Raw genomic sequence first — 22571 nt, forward strand, 5'->3', positions numbered from 1 at the left:
CTTGCCTCACGGTAGAAACACGAATGGGACAGAGGTACCCAAGCAATCGACTTTTGTACAACGTCTCCCTCTTAGTCACAATTTTTTTATATTATTAAGATTTTCAATAAATATGTTTATATTGATAAGTACGTTACTGTTTTTATACGAAGCAAAATATTTGTTGTAGTATCAGGTACATATTTAATATCATATATATATAGGATTATATATTGTATATATTTAATAATTTTATTTTTTGAATTTCATAAAGGTACTTATTATTATTTTCCTTGATGTTTAACGCTGTTAACTTTCTTAATTATACAGTACTATCATACCTACTTGTACAACAATTAGTTCATTACCCTAAGGTTGTCTTGAAAAGATTGCTCTCAGCAATAAGACCGCCTTATTTATTTACTGTACTTATACAATTGTATCGTTATGTTTGTAAATTGTCTTGTTTATTTCCTATATTGTATAATGCAAATAAAGTATACTCATTCATTCATTCATTAAAAATGCATTCTTACTTAGGCATAACATTATTTGTTAATTACTAGCTATTTTGCTCACGTGAATTAATCTAAAATATAGCTAGATAATTTATATATCCACGCAGAATATGATTCATCTTTGTACAATTTTAATTCAAATCCATTTAGTTTGAGGGAAAGCAGAAATTGATTACTCAGGTATTACGTTAAAACGGAATACTTTTGTACTCGTTTGCGTAGGAAAGTTTACATTCCTTGGCATTCGTTCGCTCACCGACAATACGAGTAGGTTAAGCACCAAATAAGAATTCCATAGATAAGGCCGTAAGATTTTAAATAATCAAATTTAATTATGTTAATATATTTTGCTTCGCTCGCTTATTGCAATGAAGTAAGAAGAGATTTTTCAATGACACCTTCCCTTCTTATAAATGAGATTTGACGTAATTTTGTCGGACCCCTCCCGTCTAACGCTACTCTTTTCAAGTTCACTTACAAGACCGTACCTGTTATAAAATAACACAATTAAACTAATATTATAAAAAGGAGAGGTATTACTTGTATTTGTAATGTATCCAGTGCTTTTTTTTTTTTTAAATAAAATAAAATACGTTATTTGCTTTGAAAAGGTAATGACCAAGCTCTTATACAATACATATACGGTTCCATATTCAGCTAATATTAAGCATAAAGGATAAAAACTTATAAAAATTTACTTTATATCAGTAACATGAACTGTATTTTATCTTATTAATATAATAAAATTGTATCTAGACAATATCTGTATATGGGAGGTATTTAAAAGAAATTATTATAAGGTATCATAGTTTCAATTTATTTTAGACAACTTGGGTCCATTTTTGTTAGTAATTGTACGTAAAAAGTATATTAATACTTAATCTATATCTATACTTATAATAAATCTGTATAGAGGTCAATTCTGTACATGAAATATATTTCCAAAATAACTATCAGGGGGTGATAAGTGATCGATACTGATGCCAAAAATGCAATCAGTAAAATTTTTGTCTGTCTGTCTGTATGTTCGTTATAGAAACAAAAACTACTCGACGGATTTTAACGAAACTTGGTACAATTATTCTTCATACTCCTGGACAGGTTATAGTATACTTTTCATCACGCTACGATCAATAGGAGCAGAGCAGTGAAGGGAAATGTTGGGAAAATGGGAGAAATTACTCCATTTTTAAGCTTCCGTCGCGTGTGCAGCCTTAATGGCCACTTTTTAAAATGTAAAAATGTTCACCCGTGCGAATTCGGGACGGGCCACTAGTCAATAATAAACATGTCACAAGACAAAAGTGAATTATATAAAGAAATCGAGTTTCAACAGTAGGTGTTTGCACAGCAGGAGACCATTTGCAAGTCAATGTGCAAAGGGGCACGTAAAGGGCGCAGGGCAGGGCGGGGGTGGCGACCCGGAGCACCATCTTTCACCCGGGATCATGGTGTCATAACCCTGACAGCGGGGATTTAGGTTGAAATGCACACCTCTTACTGGGATTTCACTTACACTTCATATTAACTTGAGAAGGTGGTGATTTCGTGGTAGCGGAAGTAAATTTGTTTTCTCTCGTTTGCTCGGAAATTATTCTGTTATACTTAAAACATATTTTTAATTCTCGAAAAAATTTACTTCAATTAACATATAGGAGCAAATCCTATCGATTGCTCGATTGATTTGTGAAAGTCTAAGCAAAATGGTATCATAATCGCATAGCACAGGGGTTCCCAAACTTATTTTGTCTACTGCCGACTTTGAGAATAAAATATTTTTTAGCGCCACCAATTTTTTCGCCTACTTAAAAACCACTATTCAAGATCAACGAATCACCCCCCAAGCCTCTATACAACGCCTCCATTTTTTTCTGGGTCTCTACGCTTTCTGGGCGTTATTGCCTACTTTGGGAAAAGCTGGCATAGCATAGGTATTCGTAGAATCATTTATTATTATTAACCAACTTTAGAAAGAAGAACGTTCTTAATTCGGTTATATTTTTTTATACTTTTTACTTTATAAGTCCATCAGTTCTAAGCCAGAAAAATTCTTTTTTTTTTATCTGAAAGGATATACTTATAGATTGGTCTTATAGAAATTTTATCAAAATCAGTTTAATAGTTTAATTTTTAAATCAAAATAACTGGTTTTGTCAAAATTTTAACATTTGTAAAAAAACATTACTGTACTGTATAAATTAATGTAACATTGTTCATTCTCTGTAATGTGTACCTATAGAAATAAAATAAAAATAAATTGAAGTCGCTTTGTTTGTGGGACACGCTCTTCAATTATAAATTATTATTATTCTATTTATGAACATACGTATATATATATATATATATATATATATATATATATATATATATATATATATATATATATATATATATATATATATATGATTTATATACACCTTCCCTTCAATTTAAATGAATTAAATATAATATAATTCGCTACCTGTTATAAAATAACACAATAAACTAATATTATAGAGGTTTATCTTGTTCTTTTTTTTTTTAAATAAAATAAAATACAGTATTGTACAACTATCTACCCACTCATATTTATGTTCCTTTCCACTTTGGATTCATTAGAAAAGAACTCTATTTACTTCCCACAGTCATATTTCCGGATATATGATTAGTTTTTACAGTTAAGTATAAATAAATAAATAAAATTAAACAAATTAGGAATTGTCTTCTTAAGAAAGTCGTTTAAAATTGACTTATAGCCATAAATAATGTGATTTGTCAGCTGTGACATTTATGAGTCCACTTAGCAATTACATTACGGAACTAAGTTGTTAGTGTTTGCTCTTATTTGGCTGTCTGTTGCCAATCGTGGGGGTTTCGGTAACATAAGGCGTCGGATCTAACTGCAACGAGCAGCTATTGGCTGGCGGACTATTGGCGCCAATCGTCACACCCACGGACGGTTTGTTATTATTTTTAGACTTCGTAGAATTCAAATTTGGAATCGTTGATGGCTTTCAATATTAGCTTAATAATTAAAAAAAAATCAGAGTACTTAAAATGGGTGTCTCTAAAAAGGTTAATACATAAACATAATTTTCAATTGTGACAAAATCAGTTATTTTCATCTAAAAACTGAACTATTGATTTTAATAAAATTTCTATACAACCAATTTGTAAGTACATATATTCTTTCAGATAAAGAAAAATAATTTTCTAAATCAGTTTAGAACTGACGGAGTTATGAAGTAATAAACATAAAAAATATAACCGAACTGAGAACTGCCTTCTTTTTAAAGTCAATAGAAAATGAAAAAAAAATTAGAGTTTTTTATACTAATACGGCGTATCCACTTGTTAATAAAATTCACGAATTTTCTATAGAAGTTTTACATACCGCGCTCTTCAATTATAAATTATTATTATTCTATTTATGAACATACGTATATATATATATATATATATATATATATATATATATATATATATATATATATATATATATATCTATAAAAATATACGATAATATTGTTCACAAATTGTGTCAAATACAAAATAACAGCTTAAATAATTTATTATGTACCTAATATCACTTAAAAAAATATTTTCTAAATTATTTTGAAGTAGGTCGGTATTTCGCTTATCTGTGGGTGGCAAAAAACATACATTGTGGGTGGTACACAGATACTGGCATAAAAAGGTATGCTACAAACCTAATGGGGGCTGGACAAGGTCATGTCGGTTGTGAACGACATTAACATATGAAAAAATATATCACGCACTGAATTAATAAAAATAATAAAAATTATATATACCAGACACAAACAATGAGTATACATTTATTAAACTGTTTTAATAAAGTCTAATATATAAATGATTGATTTAAAAATATTAGTATAGGTTAGTTCCAATATTTTTAAAATGTAATTTTCTTGTTTTTTCAAATATGCAGTTATATCTATAAAAATAGTAATATTGTTACAAATTGTGTCAAATACAAAATAACAGCTTAAATAATTTAAGTCCTAATATCTTAAAAAAAAATGGTAATTTATTTTGAAAGGTCTATCTTATGGGCAAAAACGATATAGTGGGTGGTACACTGTTATGGCGTGGTACTGCTAATGCCTGGACAAGGCGACGGTTGTGAACGACACATATTATATCACTGAATTTGAGAAATAATAATCGTAAATTATATAATATGTCAGACAATACACTTGTTTGCCATTCTAAGTTGCGTAAAAAAAGGTTAGTAAAATATTTAAAACATTTATTAATATTACGCTATTAATATCTACTCCTAATACTGATGTGGGTACTAGACAATTCTGGCACGGGCACGGCCTACCCAGTTCGCCTTAAGTATGCTAAAGAGTACTCAAAAACGAGTATTGAGCGGTAAGTATATATTTATAATTTTACAAAATTTATTTCATATTATTTTAAAAAATACGGTTGCTGAGCAACTAGAGCTTCAGAGCATTGGGCAATGAAACAGTGTGCGCATCATGTGCGCCTACGTAGTTCTTAGAAGCAGGAAAACGGTATGGCCCCGAGGTTATCTTCTAAGAATCACTACGGCGAGGAGGCGCCGTCTACTGTCTGAACTACCAATTGAGATAATGTCCCAACCGCAGACGTGATAGAGTTAGATGACGCGAGAACTTCCATTTCCAAGAAGTTTATGCGTGCTACTACAAAATAAACATAGGGTAATTTTTCATAATGACAGTTAACCGCCATTGTCTCCTAACTAACAGGGAACAGACAAAATTTTACAAAAGACTCGGAAAACATCCTATTTCTAAATATATGTCCTCAGATATTAAACGTCGAAAAACTACTTTACTGAGAAAAACCGTTCCATAACAAGTACGTACCAAAATGTCATCTGTAATAACGTCTATACATATACATGCACAACGTAAATTTAACGAGAATTCGATTTCATCCGGAAATCTCAAAATCCGGAAAAATCTAAGTTTTCTTCAGAGGCCGTACGGCCCTTTACGTCATAACATCTCGCCTCTCACTAGACGAAGTCAAAACAATTGTCGGAAACGACAAACACAGTAAGGTCGTCAAATTCACTTTCTGCATATATATAAACATTGTATTAAAAAATTATCATAAATTTTGAATAGTATTGCAATATTTTTTTTTTTTGTATAATAAGTTTTAATATTTGCATGCTTACATTGTGGCGGAATAAGATTGGACTATAATTTTCTTCTGATGTAATATCTTATATATAAAATTCTCGTGTCACGGTGTTTGTTACCAAACTCCTCCGAAACGTCTTTACCGATATTTATGAAATTTTGTGTACATATTGGGTAGGTCTGAGAATCGGCTAACATCTATTTTTCATACCCGTAAGTGATAAGTGTGACCCACACCAAAATATTTTTTTTTATTTTTTTGACAATTTTTTTTATTTTTATTTTATTACAATTTATCATTGAAAAATACATACTACTTTAAATTTTCATCGTTTTGCGATCAAGCCCTGTATTTTAATCGCGACTTTTATATTTCGCAATAAGTGATAAAACAACGTTTATGAGGTCAGCTAGTTATAATATAAAATGTACTATAAAAATGTACTTTAATCTAGCAAATAAATGAATACTAATTCTGAAAATAATATTCATAATTTAAAACTACTACTCGTGTGAAGCTGTTGCCCTCTAATGTCAACAGTTTCTAAGCCACCCTTGTTATACATGAAAGCTTCTTATATGAATTAAGATGGCCATATGCCCTTCGAAATTCGAAACAAGTGACTATCATTTTTAAATTATTCAAATATAAATTTGAAAAATTCAAGCGCTCTCAAGTCAATTCCATTTCTAATTCTCCCGACCGCAATCAAGCATCGTCCCATTATATTTTCAATAATATATTCAAATAGGTTAATAATTTTTTCTCTTGAATGACCAATTTAAAACTAAAATTTGACACGCGAGGCACACATGCATTTACGACATCTATTTAAATCCAATCTATGTCTGTGGCTCCCAGAGGCAGCTGCCAACCACAATCTAACATGGTCTATGACAAAACATTGTGTACAGCACCTAATATTCATATCATACATATTTATAGAGTCACAGTCATTCGGAGACAGGGATTAGATGCTAGTGATACCGTAATCAGTTAATACTTTCATATTTTTCTTCCGCGAAGTCACCGAAAGGTTTACATAGTATTTGTTGCAATGTAACAAAACAATCTCTTTTGTTATTCACTCTTTTTTTTTATATACAATTGTGACTTCATTGTACATAATTATGATTATTCGTATTTGTTCTATGTTCTAGCCAAACATATTTATTTTTTTAACCAGAGGGACACTGTACAAATGTTGTATACTTCGGTATCTTTGTTCCATTCGTGTTTCTGCCGTGAAGCAGTTTTTTTTTTTTTTTATTATTTATTAAAGGTATACACAACAGGTTACAATCAATAACATTACAAACATTATATAAAGGCAATAGTTTGAACTAGATTGAGACCCAGACACGTGTACACACAGCATGGTTAAAGCAGTCGGCAAACAATGTTAAATTATAAAGTTATATAAAGAAAGCATATGAATGTTGCATTTGTGTTGCATGGCTGCATTTCGGTTTGAGGGATGGGATATGGCAGTGAAATTTCAGGGTACTGAGGCATACCATCTTAGTCTTTAGGAATGACGACGCATGAGAGGTATCATGAGCGACACAGTATATTCTGTTATATCCATAGCACTGTTCATGTCTATATGCGACGGTTACCACTTTCCATCAGATTGATCGTCAAATTGTATAAAAAAAATATAATAAAAAAACTTTTGAAAGACATGGGATTTTTTTTTAAACACAGCGGGCAAACGAGCATGCGGCTCACCTGATGGTAAGTGACTACTGCCGCCCATGATCACCTACAACACCAACGGCATTGAAGGTGTACTGCAGGGAATATTGAAATCTTCCGTACAAACAGACTCTATTTAATGTTTTGCATTGTTTTAATTCAAAGTTAATTTTTCGGCCACCAGCTTCATCATCAGTCTGTTTTCTTAATCTAATATTATATTCCTAACTAACCTAACCTCTCATTGTGGGGGAAAGGGATTGTTAGCAATGGAAGTTTGACAGCCCCATTGCTAGCAATATGCCTTATTAGGTCGACCTCCACGTGGTTCCCCCTGGAAACCATCGTGAACAATTCTTGTTGAATTCGTCACGATGGGCTAACTGACCTGCTTCATCCTCACCTGTCATCCTTCACTGGTGCCCCACCGGTGTATACCGATAGCGCGGGTGGAGTTACCATTCCATTATCATCAATTAAAAAAAACAACCTCTCATTGTATTTAAAAAAATAAATATTTTTCGAATTTCTTCCTTGAATCGAATTGTTCAATTTCATGAATACTATCGCATTTCAAAATCCAAAATTTAGGTTATGTTTTTTTTGTATTATATATAAATTCAAAAACAATAACACTGCATTTATGATAATAAATAAAATGTATTTATATCTCTATATATTCTTTCATTATTTTTTCATTACTTTCTTCATTAATAAATGCACTTTGTTTATTCATATAATATTCTGTGTACACAAATTTTACGCGTACAGCTATTCACTGTTGGACATAGATGATAGATACCTATACACCTATATACATTCTCACAACAACTGCTTACGTATTCGTCCAATTCCGGAGCAGCTCGCAAAAAGCACGCTGTCTCACCAATTATTAAAAGAGATAGAATTTTTTATATTTTCATATTTAACTACAAGTATTACGTTTTTATTGATGAAATCCTATTATTTCCTAATACTGTTAATATGGGGGTGTTAAGTCCATTTCCGTTACGGAATTTTTAATGGAGTCTCCGCGACAGCCGCGATAATTGCTATACAATAGCTTAAAAAATAATTATTTTTCGAATTTCTTCCTTGAAGCGAATTGTTCAATTTCATGAATCGTTTAGGTTATTTTTTTTTTATTTGTGGTTAAACATTAATAGAACAGTTTATTTTTTAAATCAAGTCCGCGTTCCATTCATTCGTCAAGATGGACTAACTGAGCCGTACTTCAATTATTTATGGATTTTTTTATATTTTCATATTTAACTACAAGTATTACGTTTTTATTGATGAAATCCTATTATTTCCTAATACTGTTAATATAGGAGGAAAGGGATTGTTAGTAATGGAGACTAAGAATCCCATTGATAGCAATATACCCAACCAGGTCGACCTCTTCGCAGTTCTTCCTGGAAACTATTATGGTTAATTCCTGATGAATTCATCATGATGGGCTAACTGGCCTGTTTTCATTCTCATATATCACCCTTCACTGGTGCTCCGCCTGCGTATCCCATTAGTGCAGGCGGGGTTACCATACCATTTTCACCCATCAAAAAAAATATATTGTTAATATAATAAATGCTAAAGTTTATAACGAAAAATGGATGGATAAATGTTTATTGTTCTTTCATGTAAAAACTACGTAACGGATTTGAATGATATTTGGTACAAAGGGTAGTTTATATCCTAACCTAGCACATACGTGTTTCTACCGTGAAGCAGTTATGTATGCTGTGTTTCGGTTTGAAGGGTGGGATATGGCAGTGAATATACAGGGTACAGAAAAATAACACCAGAGTCCTCAGAAATGACAACGCATGGGGGGTATCATGGGCGGAACAGTATACTTTGTTATGTCCATGGTACTGCACATGTCTATAGGCGACGGTTACCACTTTTCATCAGCTTGTTTGTCATTCTAAGTTGTATAAAAAAAAAAACATAAAAAAGTAATAAACGTAAAAGCTAGTAAGAAATAAAAAAAAAAAAAAAGTTTTAAGGCTCCACATTAGCACGACGCTTCCAACAGCCTAGTCAGTATGAAAAGCTACTGATACAAAATCTTAAAACAATTACAGAATCAAATTAGGTAAGCAGCTCTAAATTAAAAAGTCAACATGAAAACCCAAATAGTTTACAGTAAAACGACAAATATATCTACAAGAATTAGTCAAATATTTGAATAAAGCTCAGCGTCAAATGTACTTGTATGTGCATTACCATATATTCGTCAACATTCCGTAATTTCTCTATGTACTTCATGATACCACATTAATTATTTGATTTATATAATACCACCACTACGTATTTCATGATATCATAATATGTACCTACAACTTGATACAATGACATGAGTTTGTTTGCTTGTTTTATTCAAAAATAATTTTATTGTCATTATAAATGTAAATAATAAATAATAATAAAAATGTGAAAATATAAGGATGGCTACAACTAACCTAACCTACGGATAGAGGGGGAGGGGGGAAGGATTGTTAGCAGTAGAGTTTGACAACCCCATTTGCTAGTAATATTAGGTAGCTATTAGGTCGACCTCCACGTGTTTCTCCATGGAAACCATTGTGAACAATTCTTGTTGAATTCGTGACGATGGGCTAACTGACCTGCTTCATCCTCACCTATCATCATTTACTGGTGCCCTGCCAGCGTAACCCGATAGCGCAGGCGAAGTTACCATTCCATTAACACTCATTAAAAGAATCTACGGGTAGGTACCGAATACCATTCAAATCCGTTCAGTAGTTTTTGCGTGAAAGATTAACAAACATTATCGTTATCGTTACAAATTTTAGCGGCGTTCAAGTATTATGTCACGATATTTAGGGGTCTATAAAGCTCGCCCAGTATATAAAATAAATAAACTAATAAAAAAAAACGTTACGATAGGTATGTTACAGAGGGCCTACCATGAAATGCTTTCCGAAATTCCGGATTTTTATGATAGGATGTATGATGAAAGAAATGTTATACTCCATTTATTGGTCCGATTTTGGTATAAACAAAAACACGAAATTGAGTCCGAAATTTCGGAATTTCACTTCATGGTAGACCCGCAGAGCGGGAGGACGGTTCGAACAACGCATTACGTAACTGTTCAATTAACAACTGGTATACAAACTCCTTGTTGGCTCTTTATACAAAAAAAGAAAAATAATGTTTTTTTTTTTTAATCTGACACTTTTAAATGTGACGTTTTCGTACAAATATAATAGACATATTCAAAATCAAGATTCGACTTTATTTTTATTCAGTAACTTTTTTTTATTTAAATAAATAAATCGAGAATTAAAATCTTCCTAGTTGACAAGCCTTTTCATTTGTTTCACAGGGAATGTCTTGAATGTATTGTACGTTCTTTTTAGTTTATTTCCGTTATCAGTATTTATTAGTGTTGTGACGTTTAAGTAAAAATTGTCACTTGGGTGTCACATAACGTTGTTCAGAAAAATGTTACGGCGCGTTACACGAGTGGGAGAGAGGGTCGAAAACGTTCAAAAATTGCGATACGCAATACTTCAAGTATATATATTTTTGTTCTTTCGCATTTATTATATTAATAGGACTAAGGATTTAGATTGTACCCATAGCGCTGTATACGTTTTAAATTAATACAAATGACACATGAATGACAAATATTATGAGTTCGTCATTTGTGTGTATGGATTATTTCGTATGTTAACGTTCTAATATCAATATTACAACTAGGCCAATGTCTCAGACGCATACTATGACATAGTATAAAAAAATCTAACACGTAAACATACTTTCATGATAATGTTATTTTTTTTTGTTATTGTTTTTTTTTCTTTTTATTATATTTCAACAATGTAGGTATGTAGTATGGTAAACTAGATTTCCGATGGCAACAATCGTGGCACTTACCACAGTAAGATATTTACTTACTTAAATAAATATCTTTCCTATGGTATATTAAGATCAGCTTTTAATTGTCCACTGCTGCACATAAGCCTCCCCCTAGAGAGCTTTTGCCAGTAGTTATTATTTATTTATTTATTTAATTCTTTATTGCACCATAAATAAAAATATACAATGACAAGTGAATAATTCAAATGAAATACAGTAACATAAATACAGATTGAAATATACACATGGGCTTTGAGACCTTTGTTTTGACGCAAGAGTGAATTAATAATTTTAGTTACCACGTTTGGCAGACGGATTGGCGACCGCCTTTAGAGATCCCTCGCCCCTCCCTTAGTCCTCTTAGTCGACATACAACATCCACTGGAAAGGAAAGGGGTGGCCTACTCTATGGTGGAACCACATGGAACTGTAGCATAATAGAAAATCAAAATTAAATAGGTAAATCTTTTTTCATTTTTATGTCTTCCCTTTAAACAAATTGTAAATTTTCAATACTTATATATAGTCAACTTTTAAAATACTTTTCGTAATCGAAGGAAATTCAACCATATTATAAAAAAAAAAAAACATGATACGTGATATACTTTTCAAAATGAAATAAATATGTGATCAAATATTGTCTGTAAAGATTAAACAATTTTATTAATTAGTTATTTTAGAGGTTTTTATGAGACGAATTATAGAATCAGCTCCCTGCCGAGGTTTTCCCAAGAGACTACAGCATGGGGTTCTTCAAAAGGGGAGTAAAGAGGTTTCTTCAGGGTCGGCAACGCGCGCGTAATATTACCATTAGGTGGGCCGTCGGCTTGTTTGCCATTCTAAGTTGTATAAAAAAAAAAGGTTTTCTGAATTGAAATACATGGTGTTATATGTATACATATGTATAAAAATACATAATATTATAAATGTAGAAGTAACGATCGATGGATGGGTATTTGTTGCTCTTTCACGCAAAATCTACGGAACGGATTTAAATGCAAGTTGGTACACAAGTAGGTTATATCCTAACTTAGCACATAAGACTTTATGTACTGATTTACGCGGGCGGAGCTGCGGAATACAACTAGTACAGAATACTCGACATTTCATAATAATAAAGTCGACTAACTTGATAGCTATTTCACAGGTTATCATTTTGCATATATTATATTTACGATTAATATATATATATATATATATATATATGTATGTATATATATATATATATATATATATATATATATATATATATATATATATATATATATATATATATATGTATGTTATATATATATGTTATGTGTCTTATACATTTATATATGTAGTATATACTATCATAAGTACTTAGTGGTATTCATTATTATGGTATTCATATAATTATTTGCATATGTTTTTTTAACACGAGCGTTTTTTATTAGATGTACTTATTGCGTCAAATAGTTACCGCCTCTTTCTTTTTTCCTTTACCCAAAGGTTATCTAGAAGAGATTGCTTTAGCGATATGATTGCCTTTTGTACTTCATATGTACAAAATTATATATTAATTATCCTTTAAATAGTACAATAAAGAGTAAACATATAATTACCCTTGTCTTATTAAATGAGCAATGTTTCTTTTATACAGTTCTAAGAACTTTATTATAATTTCTACAGGGGTTTCTAACGAGTTATTAATTATTTGTCACGTACGTGTATTTATGAATAAAAACGCTAATAAAAATGGCACTAAATATGATACTGATATTTTATCCCCCTTCCCCAAGATAGAATAGCATACCGTATCATCTGTTAACTGACCATTGCTGAATATAGACCTCCCCCATAAGAGTGGGGGGAGGGGGGGGGGGCAAGTAATTGCCACGTTCGGCAAGCGGATTGGTAACCACAATTGGGCTTTGGTGATGATTTAAAAGAGACACTGTTGCCAATCTCGACCATCAGGTTCCCTTAGTCGCCTCTTAACGGGAAAGGAAAGGATAGCCTATTCTACGCCGAAATCACATGGCATAGAATCACCCCCAATCAAGAAGTAAGGGAAGGCCCTCACCCCTTCTGTAATCCAAACTGATATAGTAAACGAAAGAATATTACACAAATACAAATACATTGCAACATAGCGTGCAATGCTATGCTAATTCTACTCACGCTCTCCCACGAAGACGTCATTTTTTGATCTACCATGAGTCGACGCCGGCGCCACTACAAGATGTGTACGTTAATCGAGCTTTATAGACAATTATACACTCTATTACTAACACAATAACTTCGAAAACTAGTTGATGGTATTTAACGAGATCAAATATTGAGTCAACGCAATACGGAATTACGGAACCTCTGAATCATTGGTTCCGAGTAAATATTGAATCATTTCCGCTAAATAATTATACGTTTTATTGAAATAGACTTCGATAGGGGTTAACCATATTCTTATTTTGTGAGAAAATATTAGTCAAGCTTGGCGTGTTAAATTTTGAACTACGGTCTAACCGCAGTTCATTTATAATTTAATAATAGGGGGGAAAAGAGATTGTTAGCAATGGAGATTGAGAATCCCTTTGCTAGCAATACACCCAACCAGGTCGACCTCCTCGCGGTTCCCCCTGGAAACTATCATGGTTAATTCCTGATGAATTCATCATGATGGGCTAACTGGCCTGTTTTCATTCTCATCGATCACCCTTCACTGGTGCTTCGCCAGCGTATCCCGTTAGCGCAGACGGGGTCATCATTTCATTTCTACCCATCAAAAAAAAATTAATAATAGAAAAAATATTTTAGATACTCTGTTGTACCGTGTACGTATCTAAAATTAGTATGAGTACCTACTTATAAAATCAGTCATGTGTCTTCCAAATTTGAAAAAAAAGTTTCTTTAAAAATAAATTGCAAATTAGATTATAAAATGTAAATGCCAAGGTACTTAATAATAATAAATCACTTTATATATCAGTTTTTCTACTGTAATTACCGGTTTTTTTTTTATCTTATGGAAACTAAAACTCTTCAACAAAAACAAGGTAAGTACTTAACATGATAGTATGTACTAACCCAAGCTGCAGCTTGTTAAGCATAAAACTGTAAAAGTACTTAATACGTAATCTTTTTTTTTTTAATATAAAATACCAAATTGAATATAATTTTATTTATTTATTGAAATTTGATTGACCAATAAAATGTGATACAAAAGGCGGACTTTCAGCCATTTTCCGTCCACTGCTGGACATAAGCCTCCCCCATAGACTGCCATAAAGAACGGTCCTGAGCCACCTGCATCCACTGACTCCTTGCAATGCATTTCAGGTCGTCACTCCGTCTAGTGGGGGGTCGTCCTACACTGCGTTTACCCGTACGCGGTCGCCACTCAAGAACCTTCCTTCCCCATCGATTGTCGATTCTTCAAGTTATGTAACCAGCCCAATGTTACTTCAGCTTCCTTATCCTTCCCCCAATAGTAAAAATAAACATACATATTAATAATTAGTAATTAGTAGAAATTGAATGTGTACCAAATTTAATTCAAAGTATGATTGAGTAATAAACATCTATACGCATATATGTATGTTTGTTGTAAGATCACATCACTAGTGTATATGGGACATCACTAGAGGTGGACACTGATTGGTTGATTAAATAGTATTGTGTAATAATGGCTGTCTGAGAAATGAATAAAGGATATGCAATAATTAAATAAACCGTCTATTATTAAAAGACTATAAAAATATAACAATGTTTAATTAAACATTTCTATACACTTTCTTATTTATGAGACTGGCCATTATCGAAACTTACACACTAGGTCAACAAACATCGCTAGGTATAATGACCTCGGCTATAAATAGTACCGCGACCGTGGCGCCTACCTATACACGTAATTATTTACAAGATTTAGCTGACAAATGTGACAAGTATTCGGGATGATCTGTCACATAGCACAGCACATAGCTAGCATTCAGAGAGCACGCGAACGCGCATTCCTCAATCAAGAATCCTGTATACGCTGCCAAAAAAGTTCACTGAATCACGAATCGAGTTTTGTACTTCTAAACTCGTAATAAAAGGAAATACCTAATAGTGATTTCGTTTGATGGATCTACTACAACGATTTGGAAAATAGTTATTTATTTATCTATTTATACTAACTTTAGAAACATCACACCGGCTGGTGGAAACCTCTGGCGTATCTCTGGGAATACTTTCAGGCATACATATGTACCAATCGACTTAAATATATACCATATTACACCAACTGGAGTTTTAATATAATAATTATTAATAATAAATTTTATTTCCTTAAACAAAGTTAACCTATGGTACAATATAACTATGATTCCACACTAGGCAAGGCCTGTTTCGTGGAAGTCAAAGCTAGAAATTTGACAGTTATGGTGCGGCGAACAGGGTTAATTTAAATAATAGAATATATTTTTTTTATACAACTTAGAATGGCAAACAAGCTGACGGTCCACCTAATGGAAAGTGGTAACCGTCGCCTATAACCATGAGCAGTACCATGGCCATAACAGAGTAGGTATACTGTTTCGCCCATGATACCCCCTATGCGTTGCCATTCCTGTGGACTCAGTATATAAGTAATTAAAAATCTTATATTTCCATATTGTTAAGACCTTAGTGGTTTTATGTCTGAATATTGATTAACGCTTTCTGCATAATTTAATTAGTTTTATATTAGTTTCTTAGAAAGGGACCAAGCTAATCGAACGCTGGTATGCGAATGTCATTTATTATAAAAAGTTTTATAGTCATTAATATGTATTCATTTATTTATTAACTGTGTTTTTCACGGTATTATAAATGACTAATTTTTCACTACAGAAATTTAAACAAAATTCCAAAACGAATTGGTACATTGGGTATGCAAAAAACAATCACATTACTTGGGATGTCCGTATAGGAAAGTTGCTTTCTACCTAATTAGGTCCAATTATGGACTTAGGTATATTTAACAAATAAATTTATTAAATTATTAAAAAATCTATACTTATAATAAATCTGTAGAGAGGTCAATTCTGTACATGATATATATTTCCAAAATAACTCTCTATTTCCAAAATAATAACTCATGTCTATAGGCGACGGTTACCACTTTCCATCAGGTGGGCCGTTAGCTTGTTTGCCATTCGAAGTTGTATAAAAAAAAGCAATGTTTGCAGAAATGGTCGCCGCTCAGTTATACTGCAGTCGAGGAGTAAGGAGCTATACCCTATACTGATCCTCAATAATATATAGTCGATTTTTGTGCAAAATTTTATTGAAATCTGCTCAGCTATTATGCATGACCCAAAGAGTGTAGAAGTCAGTCACAGTAACTAAACTTTTACTAAGTAGTTACTTTGGTTTAAGTTAGTTTTTAGTGCATCTTGCAGATTTATAATATTTATTGTAGAATATTTTGTTTCTACCGTGAAGCAGTTATGTTTGCATCGCTGTGTTTCGGTTTGAAGAGTAGCGTATGGCAGTGAATTTACCGGGTACAGAGGAATAATACCTGAGTCTTCAGGAATGGCAACGCATGGAGAGTATAGACTCTATTATGTCCATGGTATTGCTCATATTTATAGGCAACGGTTATCACTTTCCATCAGGTGGGCTGTCACCTTGTTTGCCATTCTAAGTTGCTTTAAATAAAAGTACAAATTTTTAAATATACATTTTTAGAAATACTTTTAACAATTTGCAATTATATAAATATTAATTTAAAAACTATTTATCCGTTCCATTACCACATATCTCGGGAAACAAATAAAGATAGCTATGTTAATGTAACGGCCAGCCATTGCATGGGCGCGATTGAATCATTACACTGGCTCGGTTTTGGGGCACTTTGCGCCATTTCAACTGCCTCCAGGGAACATTATACGTTATCTTTAATCGAATAGAACTATCATCCTCGTTAGGGTGATAGTGCAACAATGATTCCCAAACTTTTATGAACCGTTTTAGTAGAATTGAAACAATTTGAATAAAAACTGAAACAATGCTACGTAGTTTATAATAAATGTGTAATATATTGAATATATTATATGAAATATATTGATTGAGTGTTAGTTTTTTTTTTTTAATTAATTTTTAAGATTGTTAATGCTTGTTTGTGCAAATTTTCTGACTATTAAAACAGGTCAAGAATTAGGTTTAGAAAAAAATATGGAATAAAGAATAAAGAAAAATGATTTAGGTAGATTCTGAGGTACCATACCTCAGAATTTATTTGTAAAGTGTATAGAGCAGGGGTGGGCAAATATTTTGATAGTCGGGCCACATTGCAGATGAAAATTTGACCCCGGGGCAAACAGTTTTTTTTTTTTATAATTTTAAGTTTAATAATTGCTAAGGATGTTAATTAATGAATTTTAAAACCAACATTTTTGAATCAAAATATTTATTAAGCGCTGAAAAGAGCGGTTGTCCGGGAGAAAATTTTGGCTCTCACCGGCCCTGATAATGTGTTGCTGTAATATAAAATAAATATTTTATGTAAAATGTTTTATGCGCCAATTTATGTTAGACAAAAACTAATATTTGTGTTTTTAATAATATAATATATACAATGCTTCAGGGGCCAGACATAATTCTACCGCCGCCATTTGCCCAGGTCTGGTATAGAGGTATATAAAATATATGAATGTATGTTACGAAAAAAATTCCTAGATAGCGTAAGTAAATTCCATATTATGTTTTTTAAAAATTTAATTAATTTCGATAACTAGTCGCAAGCACAGTCATTACTGTAATAAATTATTTAAAGTATTAACCGAATGGCTATTCTTGGAGATCCCCCACAACTGTGTTATTTAGTCGGTCTTTCAAAGAACTCTCTATGACCGTACAAATGTCTGTGATCTCTATTTATTATGAGTGCCGAAACCATTCTGCCATCACGGTGATAGTCGATCGGCACGTAATTACAGTATGTAACAATCCATTTCCAAGAAACCATGAGTCAGGTGATGCGGGGCCAAAGATGAATGGATCTTGCCCGCGGCCACCGCGCTGACTCATTGCGCGTCCATTCATGATTTTTTCCCGCGCTTTCTATAATAATGTCTTATAACGTCGCTAGATGGCGCGATTTAGAATTATGTCGCTACATATCCGTATAATATCTACTTTGATATTAGGTACATCAAAATCTTTATTTTTAGGTCCAATATAAATAAAATTATAATTAAATCAATATAATGCCAATATAATTAAGTAAAACCCACTATAACTCTTGTTGGTCAATAATATAAAACAAGTATTTAGTTTCCCGGAAACTATCCATTTACAGTGGCCATAGATCTCAGTTTTATATTCAGTTTGTGATAACATAATGTTCATTCCATAACAAATTAATATTTTAATGTCAGAGTCAGAAATAATAAAAAAATTCAGGACGCGATGTTTTCCAATACGATAATAATATTTTAGTAATTAAATAGATGCTTTACTTAATGTCACAGTAGATTAAACAAAACCCATTCCCTAATAAAACCGGACTTTTTAATTTAAAACAAAACATTGTACAATATCCAAATAGGTAGGTATAACTGAAACGCAGAATATAGCACTCTTAATTTTGAAACCTAACTTTTACAATAAGTTTCAATGTAGGCTGAATTATAATCAAATCGAATCAATATTTATTGCAGTATAACAAAATACAATGCAGATATATTAAAAGTGTTTATCCACTTTCTATACAAGATCCTTAGATAATATAGATAGAGCATCGAGCCCTAAAAACGAGTCAACTTTTTAATGTAATTAACTCGTTTTTTATTAATATTCTATATACTTACGCACACAATGTATCTTGACGTATCTATATTTAATTATTTAATAAATAAAATAAGTATTTGCGCTTTAAAATTGGCGCAAAATTTATAGGACAAAATAAATATAGAAGTTAAGAAGGAATTACTCGTAATTATTTATCACGCAAAATTTAATGAAAAAGTTGACTCGTTTTTGTCGAAGCATTTGTATGGAGACACCCTATCTATATAATAGTAAATTAATATTGTAGGATAGGATCCTACAATATTAATTTTATAAAGCTTCGTGAACGCATGGCAATATAGCTAGAGAGCCTGACAATTCATATTTAATTAATGAATGTTACATACATATAATTAATAACATTATATGTATATTAAATTTTATCCTCTTAAATTCGTCAATATTGTATATGTAGTTATACAGTTTGTTTAATGATCTTTTAAATTTCATTACGGGAAAGTTTTTAATAGAATCATGCAACAAATTGTACGATTTCAGAGAAATAAAATTCTCCTTGAGTCAAGGCATCAAATATGCTTTCGAAATTCGAATATTCAACAATATACCAGCATAAATGAGAGACAGTCGTCTTTAGGACGCCCACAGATGAGCATTCGGTACCTATATTTATTTTAAGAAATTTCATTGCTTCAACGAACATGAATACGCGACAACTCTACGACTAATGTAACGACGAGGACCATCTTCATCTACACGGCTCATAAGCCATAGAGCCTTAACATAAAACTTTTTTTCTTTAAGAGTCGGGGCAACTAATTCGTGTATCCTTCTCAAAATATTTACATATTTGAAAATAGAACAAACTTGTAAAGAACTCACGACAGTCATCAGCGGCTGGTTGGCTCGTAGATGTACTCTGATGCTCCTGGAGCTGGGGTGGCGGCGGCTGCCCGTGAGCTCGTGCGTTCTCATGTGCGAGGAACGTGTAGAAAGTGCGCGCCGCCTTCTCATCAAACTCGCATATCTACATAGAAACTAACAGTTTGTATTTGTTTTTTTTTTAATGAATAACATCGACCAGGCTAATTTATATTGTAAATTAATAAGATTCAAAACTTTATGAAAACTAATCAAAGCCTTACTAAATCTAGACTTTAAGAAATTAATGTCTGACTGAAATAGCAAACATGGTCTCTAACGCTCCATTGCTAGCAATATACCGTTGACCTCCACGCAGTCTCTGGTAAAAATCGTGGTTTTTTTTTTATACAATTTTGAATGGCAAACAAGCTGACGCCCCACCTGAGTTGCCTATAGCCATGATACCCCCCATGCGTTGCCATTTCTGAGGACTCAGGTGTTATTCCTCTGTACCCAGTAAATTCACGCCATATCCCACCCTTCAAACCGAAACACAGCCATGCAAACACAACTGCTTCACGGTTGAAACACGAATGGGTCAGAGGTACCCAAGCAATCGACTTTTGTACAAAGTCTCCCTCCGGTAAATTAATTCTTATTGGACTTGTCACTGGCCAATTGACCTCATTTTATCCTTACCTATTTCTTACAGTTCAAGGTATACTGATAGCGCAGGCAGAGCCATCATTCCATTTTCAAAAAATAAACGCATTGCCCTTGGGTTTTATAAGTATAAACAAATGAATATTGTAAATATTGATACGCACCTCAAGCCAGTTGGCCTCTGTAAGCTGGAGCAGCAGGGCGCCGGTTCGCGGGAGCAGATGGCGGCGAGACGCTCGTACACCGAACTTGTCGGAGGTAAACCGCAACCATCGTCGGATGTCCTTCCAATTCCACACTTCAGGATCTGCAACCGAACTATGGAGAATTAGTTGTCAATATCTATTGGTACTTTTTAGTGTCCGTTGATTGGATAGAATAATCCTTCTACACTACTTTTTTTATAAATCTACCTTCCAGTTCGTAATTCAATTTTAACTCTGAAAAATGGGCAAATAACTCGGCTATTGCTTTTTTAAACAAGGTCTAATAAAATCTCACCTAATCTATTTATAGAGGGTGGGAGGGGAGAAAGCTACATAAAAAATTCACGTCAACTTTTATTCTCCTCTTATTTCACTGAAATGTAAAATAAATAAAGTACTAAATCCGCTTTAAATGAAACAATAATATTGAGGTAGGAGGCAGCGAAAGAAGTGTAAAGTGTAAGTAAATGACGCACTAACATGAGTGGACGAAGTGTAATACACGTCAATGTCATAAAATCCACAGCGGTTTCTAGACCCTCAGAAATCTCTAGAGCAATAATTAAATACAAATCTCTATGTGAGGAAATGATAAGAGAAATGTGATGATCGATAATAAGAGAAATTATTTCCTAAACAAAAGTGTTTAAACAAATAAATAAATAAAAAAAAATGGATATTATAATAGATAATTCCACGTAGAATCCTACCCACAATATCCTATATAAGTCCAAAAGATACGAGATATGTAATAACATTTTCCCCACTGAGAAAATAATATCAATCTGTACTTTGAATAAACTTTTTGACAATCGAACGTGATTAAAAACAAAAACGTAATATGCAATGATCCTAATAGGGTCAATGTATAACTGTATTCACTTATAAGATGTTTAATGTAATTCACAATAAATAATAAACATGCGGATTAAATAAATAAAGTTTGCATTGTTAGATAAAGAAGTCAACAAAATGATCTTAGGGCTTTATTTTGTTAGTATAGTTGCTTGTTAACCTTTCAAATATTGTACAGTCTCTAATCTGTTATCTTTAATTTCTTCTATGTGTTTACACTGATTTCTTCGAATTGTGCTATTTACTAGGCTATTTATATATTACAACGTCTAAATGATATCATGGTAACTGTCCCGTCTAATGCTTAATCAAACTCTAACAACCTTGCAGGATTTCTACGAAAGTTAAAAACTGCACGCAAATAGAGCTCACGCCGTTTGAATGACACGGCAGTGGCCCCGCCAAGCAAGCGCAGCTGTACCATCCTTTTCTCGAAGCGACTGCATTTATGAGGCCCTGTAGCTTCGTTGTAGATAAAACAAGAAGTTTTTTTTTATACAATTTAGAATGGCAAACAAGCTGACGGCCCACCTGATGGAAAGTGGTAACCCTCGCCTATAGACATGAGCAGTACCATGGTAATAACAGAGTATACTGTTTTGCCCATGATACCCCCCATGCGTTGCCATTCCTGAGGACTCAGGTGTTATGCCTCTGTACCCAGTAAATTCACGCCATATCCCACCCTTCAAACCGAAACACAGCCATGCAAACACAACTGCTTCACGGTTGAAACACGAATGGGACAGAGGTACCCAAGCAATCGACTTTTGTACAAAGTCTCCCTCTGGTGTTATTTATTGGTGATGAAAGAGACGTACTACAACTGCCAATATATTAAATACCTAATAATAATACCTTACCAGTATAGTTTATGAATCACGGCACTAGTCAAAGTTCTTTAATTTTGTCACCGACACATTCACCGGTTATCAAAATTCTGAGGTACTTCTAGCAATCGCAATTTTTTATTATAATCTATAACGGAAGAAAAAAATGAAAAATCCTGAAATTTCAT

The 22571-nt window shown here is 32.7% G+C and overlaps 1 protein-coding gene across 1 annotated transcript in view; it reads right to left on the reverse strand.

The window, feature by feature from the left end:
• The window catches only part of LOC113509237 (DNA-binding protein D-ETS-6-like), a 42612-nt gene that overhangs the window by 13278 nt on the left and 6763 nt on the right, over nucleotides 1–22571 (reverse strand). The window contains exons 2-3 of the mRNA XM_052898802.1: nucleotides 20657–20799; nucleotides 19848–19992 (exon numbers count right to left, since the gene is read on the reverse strand). Coding sequence (XP_052754762.1) covers nucleotides 19848–19992; nucleotides 20657–20799 — 288 coding nt within the window. The remainder of the gene's footprint in view (nucleotides 1–19847; nucleotides 19993–20656; nucleotides 20800–22571) is intronic.

The sequence above is a fragment of the Galleria mellonella genome, unplaced genomic scaffold (genome assembly GCF_026898425.1).
Source record: "Galleria mellonella isolate WM207_F2 unplaced genomic scaffold, CSIRO_AGI_GalMel_v1 utg537, whole genome shotgun sequence".
In the NCBI taxonomy this organism is placed as follows: Eukaryota; Metazoa; Arthropoda; class Insecta; order Lepidoptera; family Pyralidae; genus Galleria; species Galleria mellonella.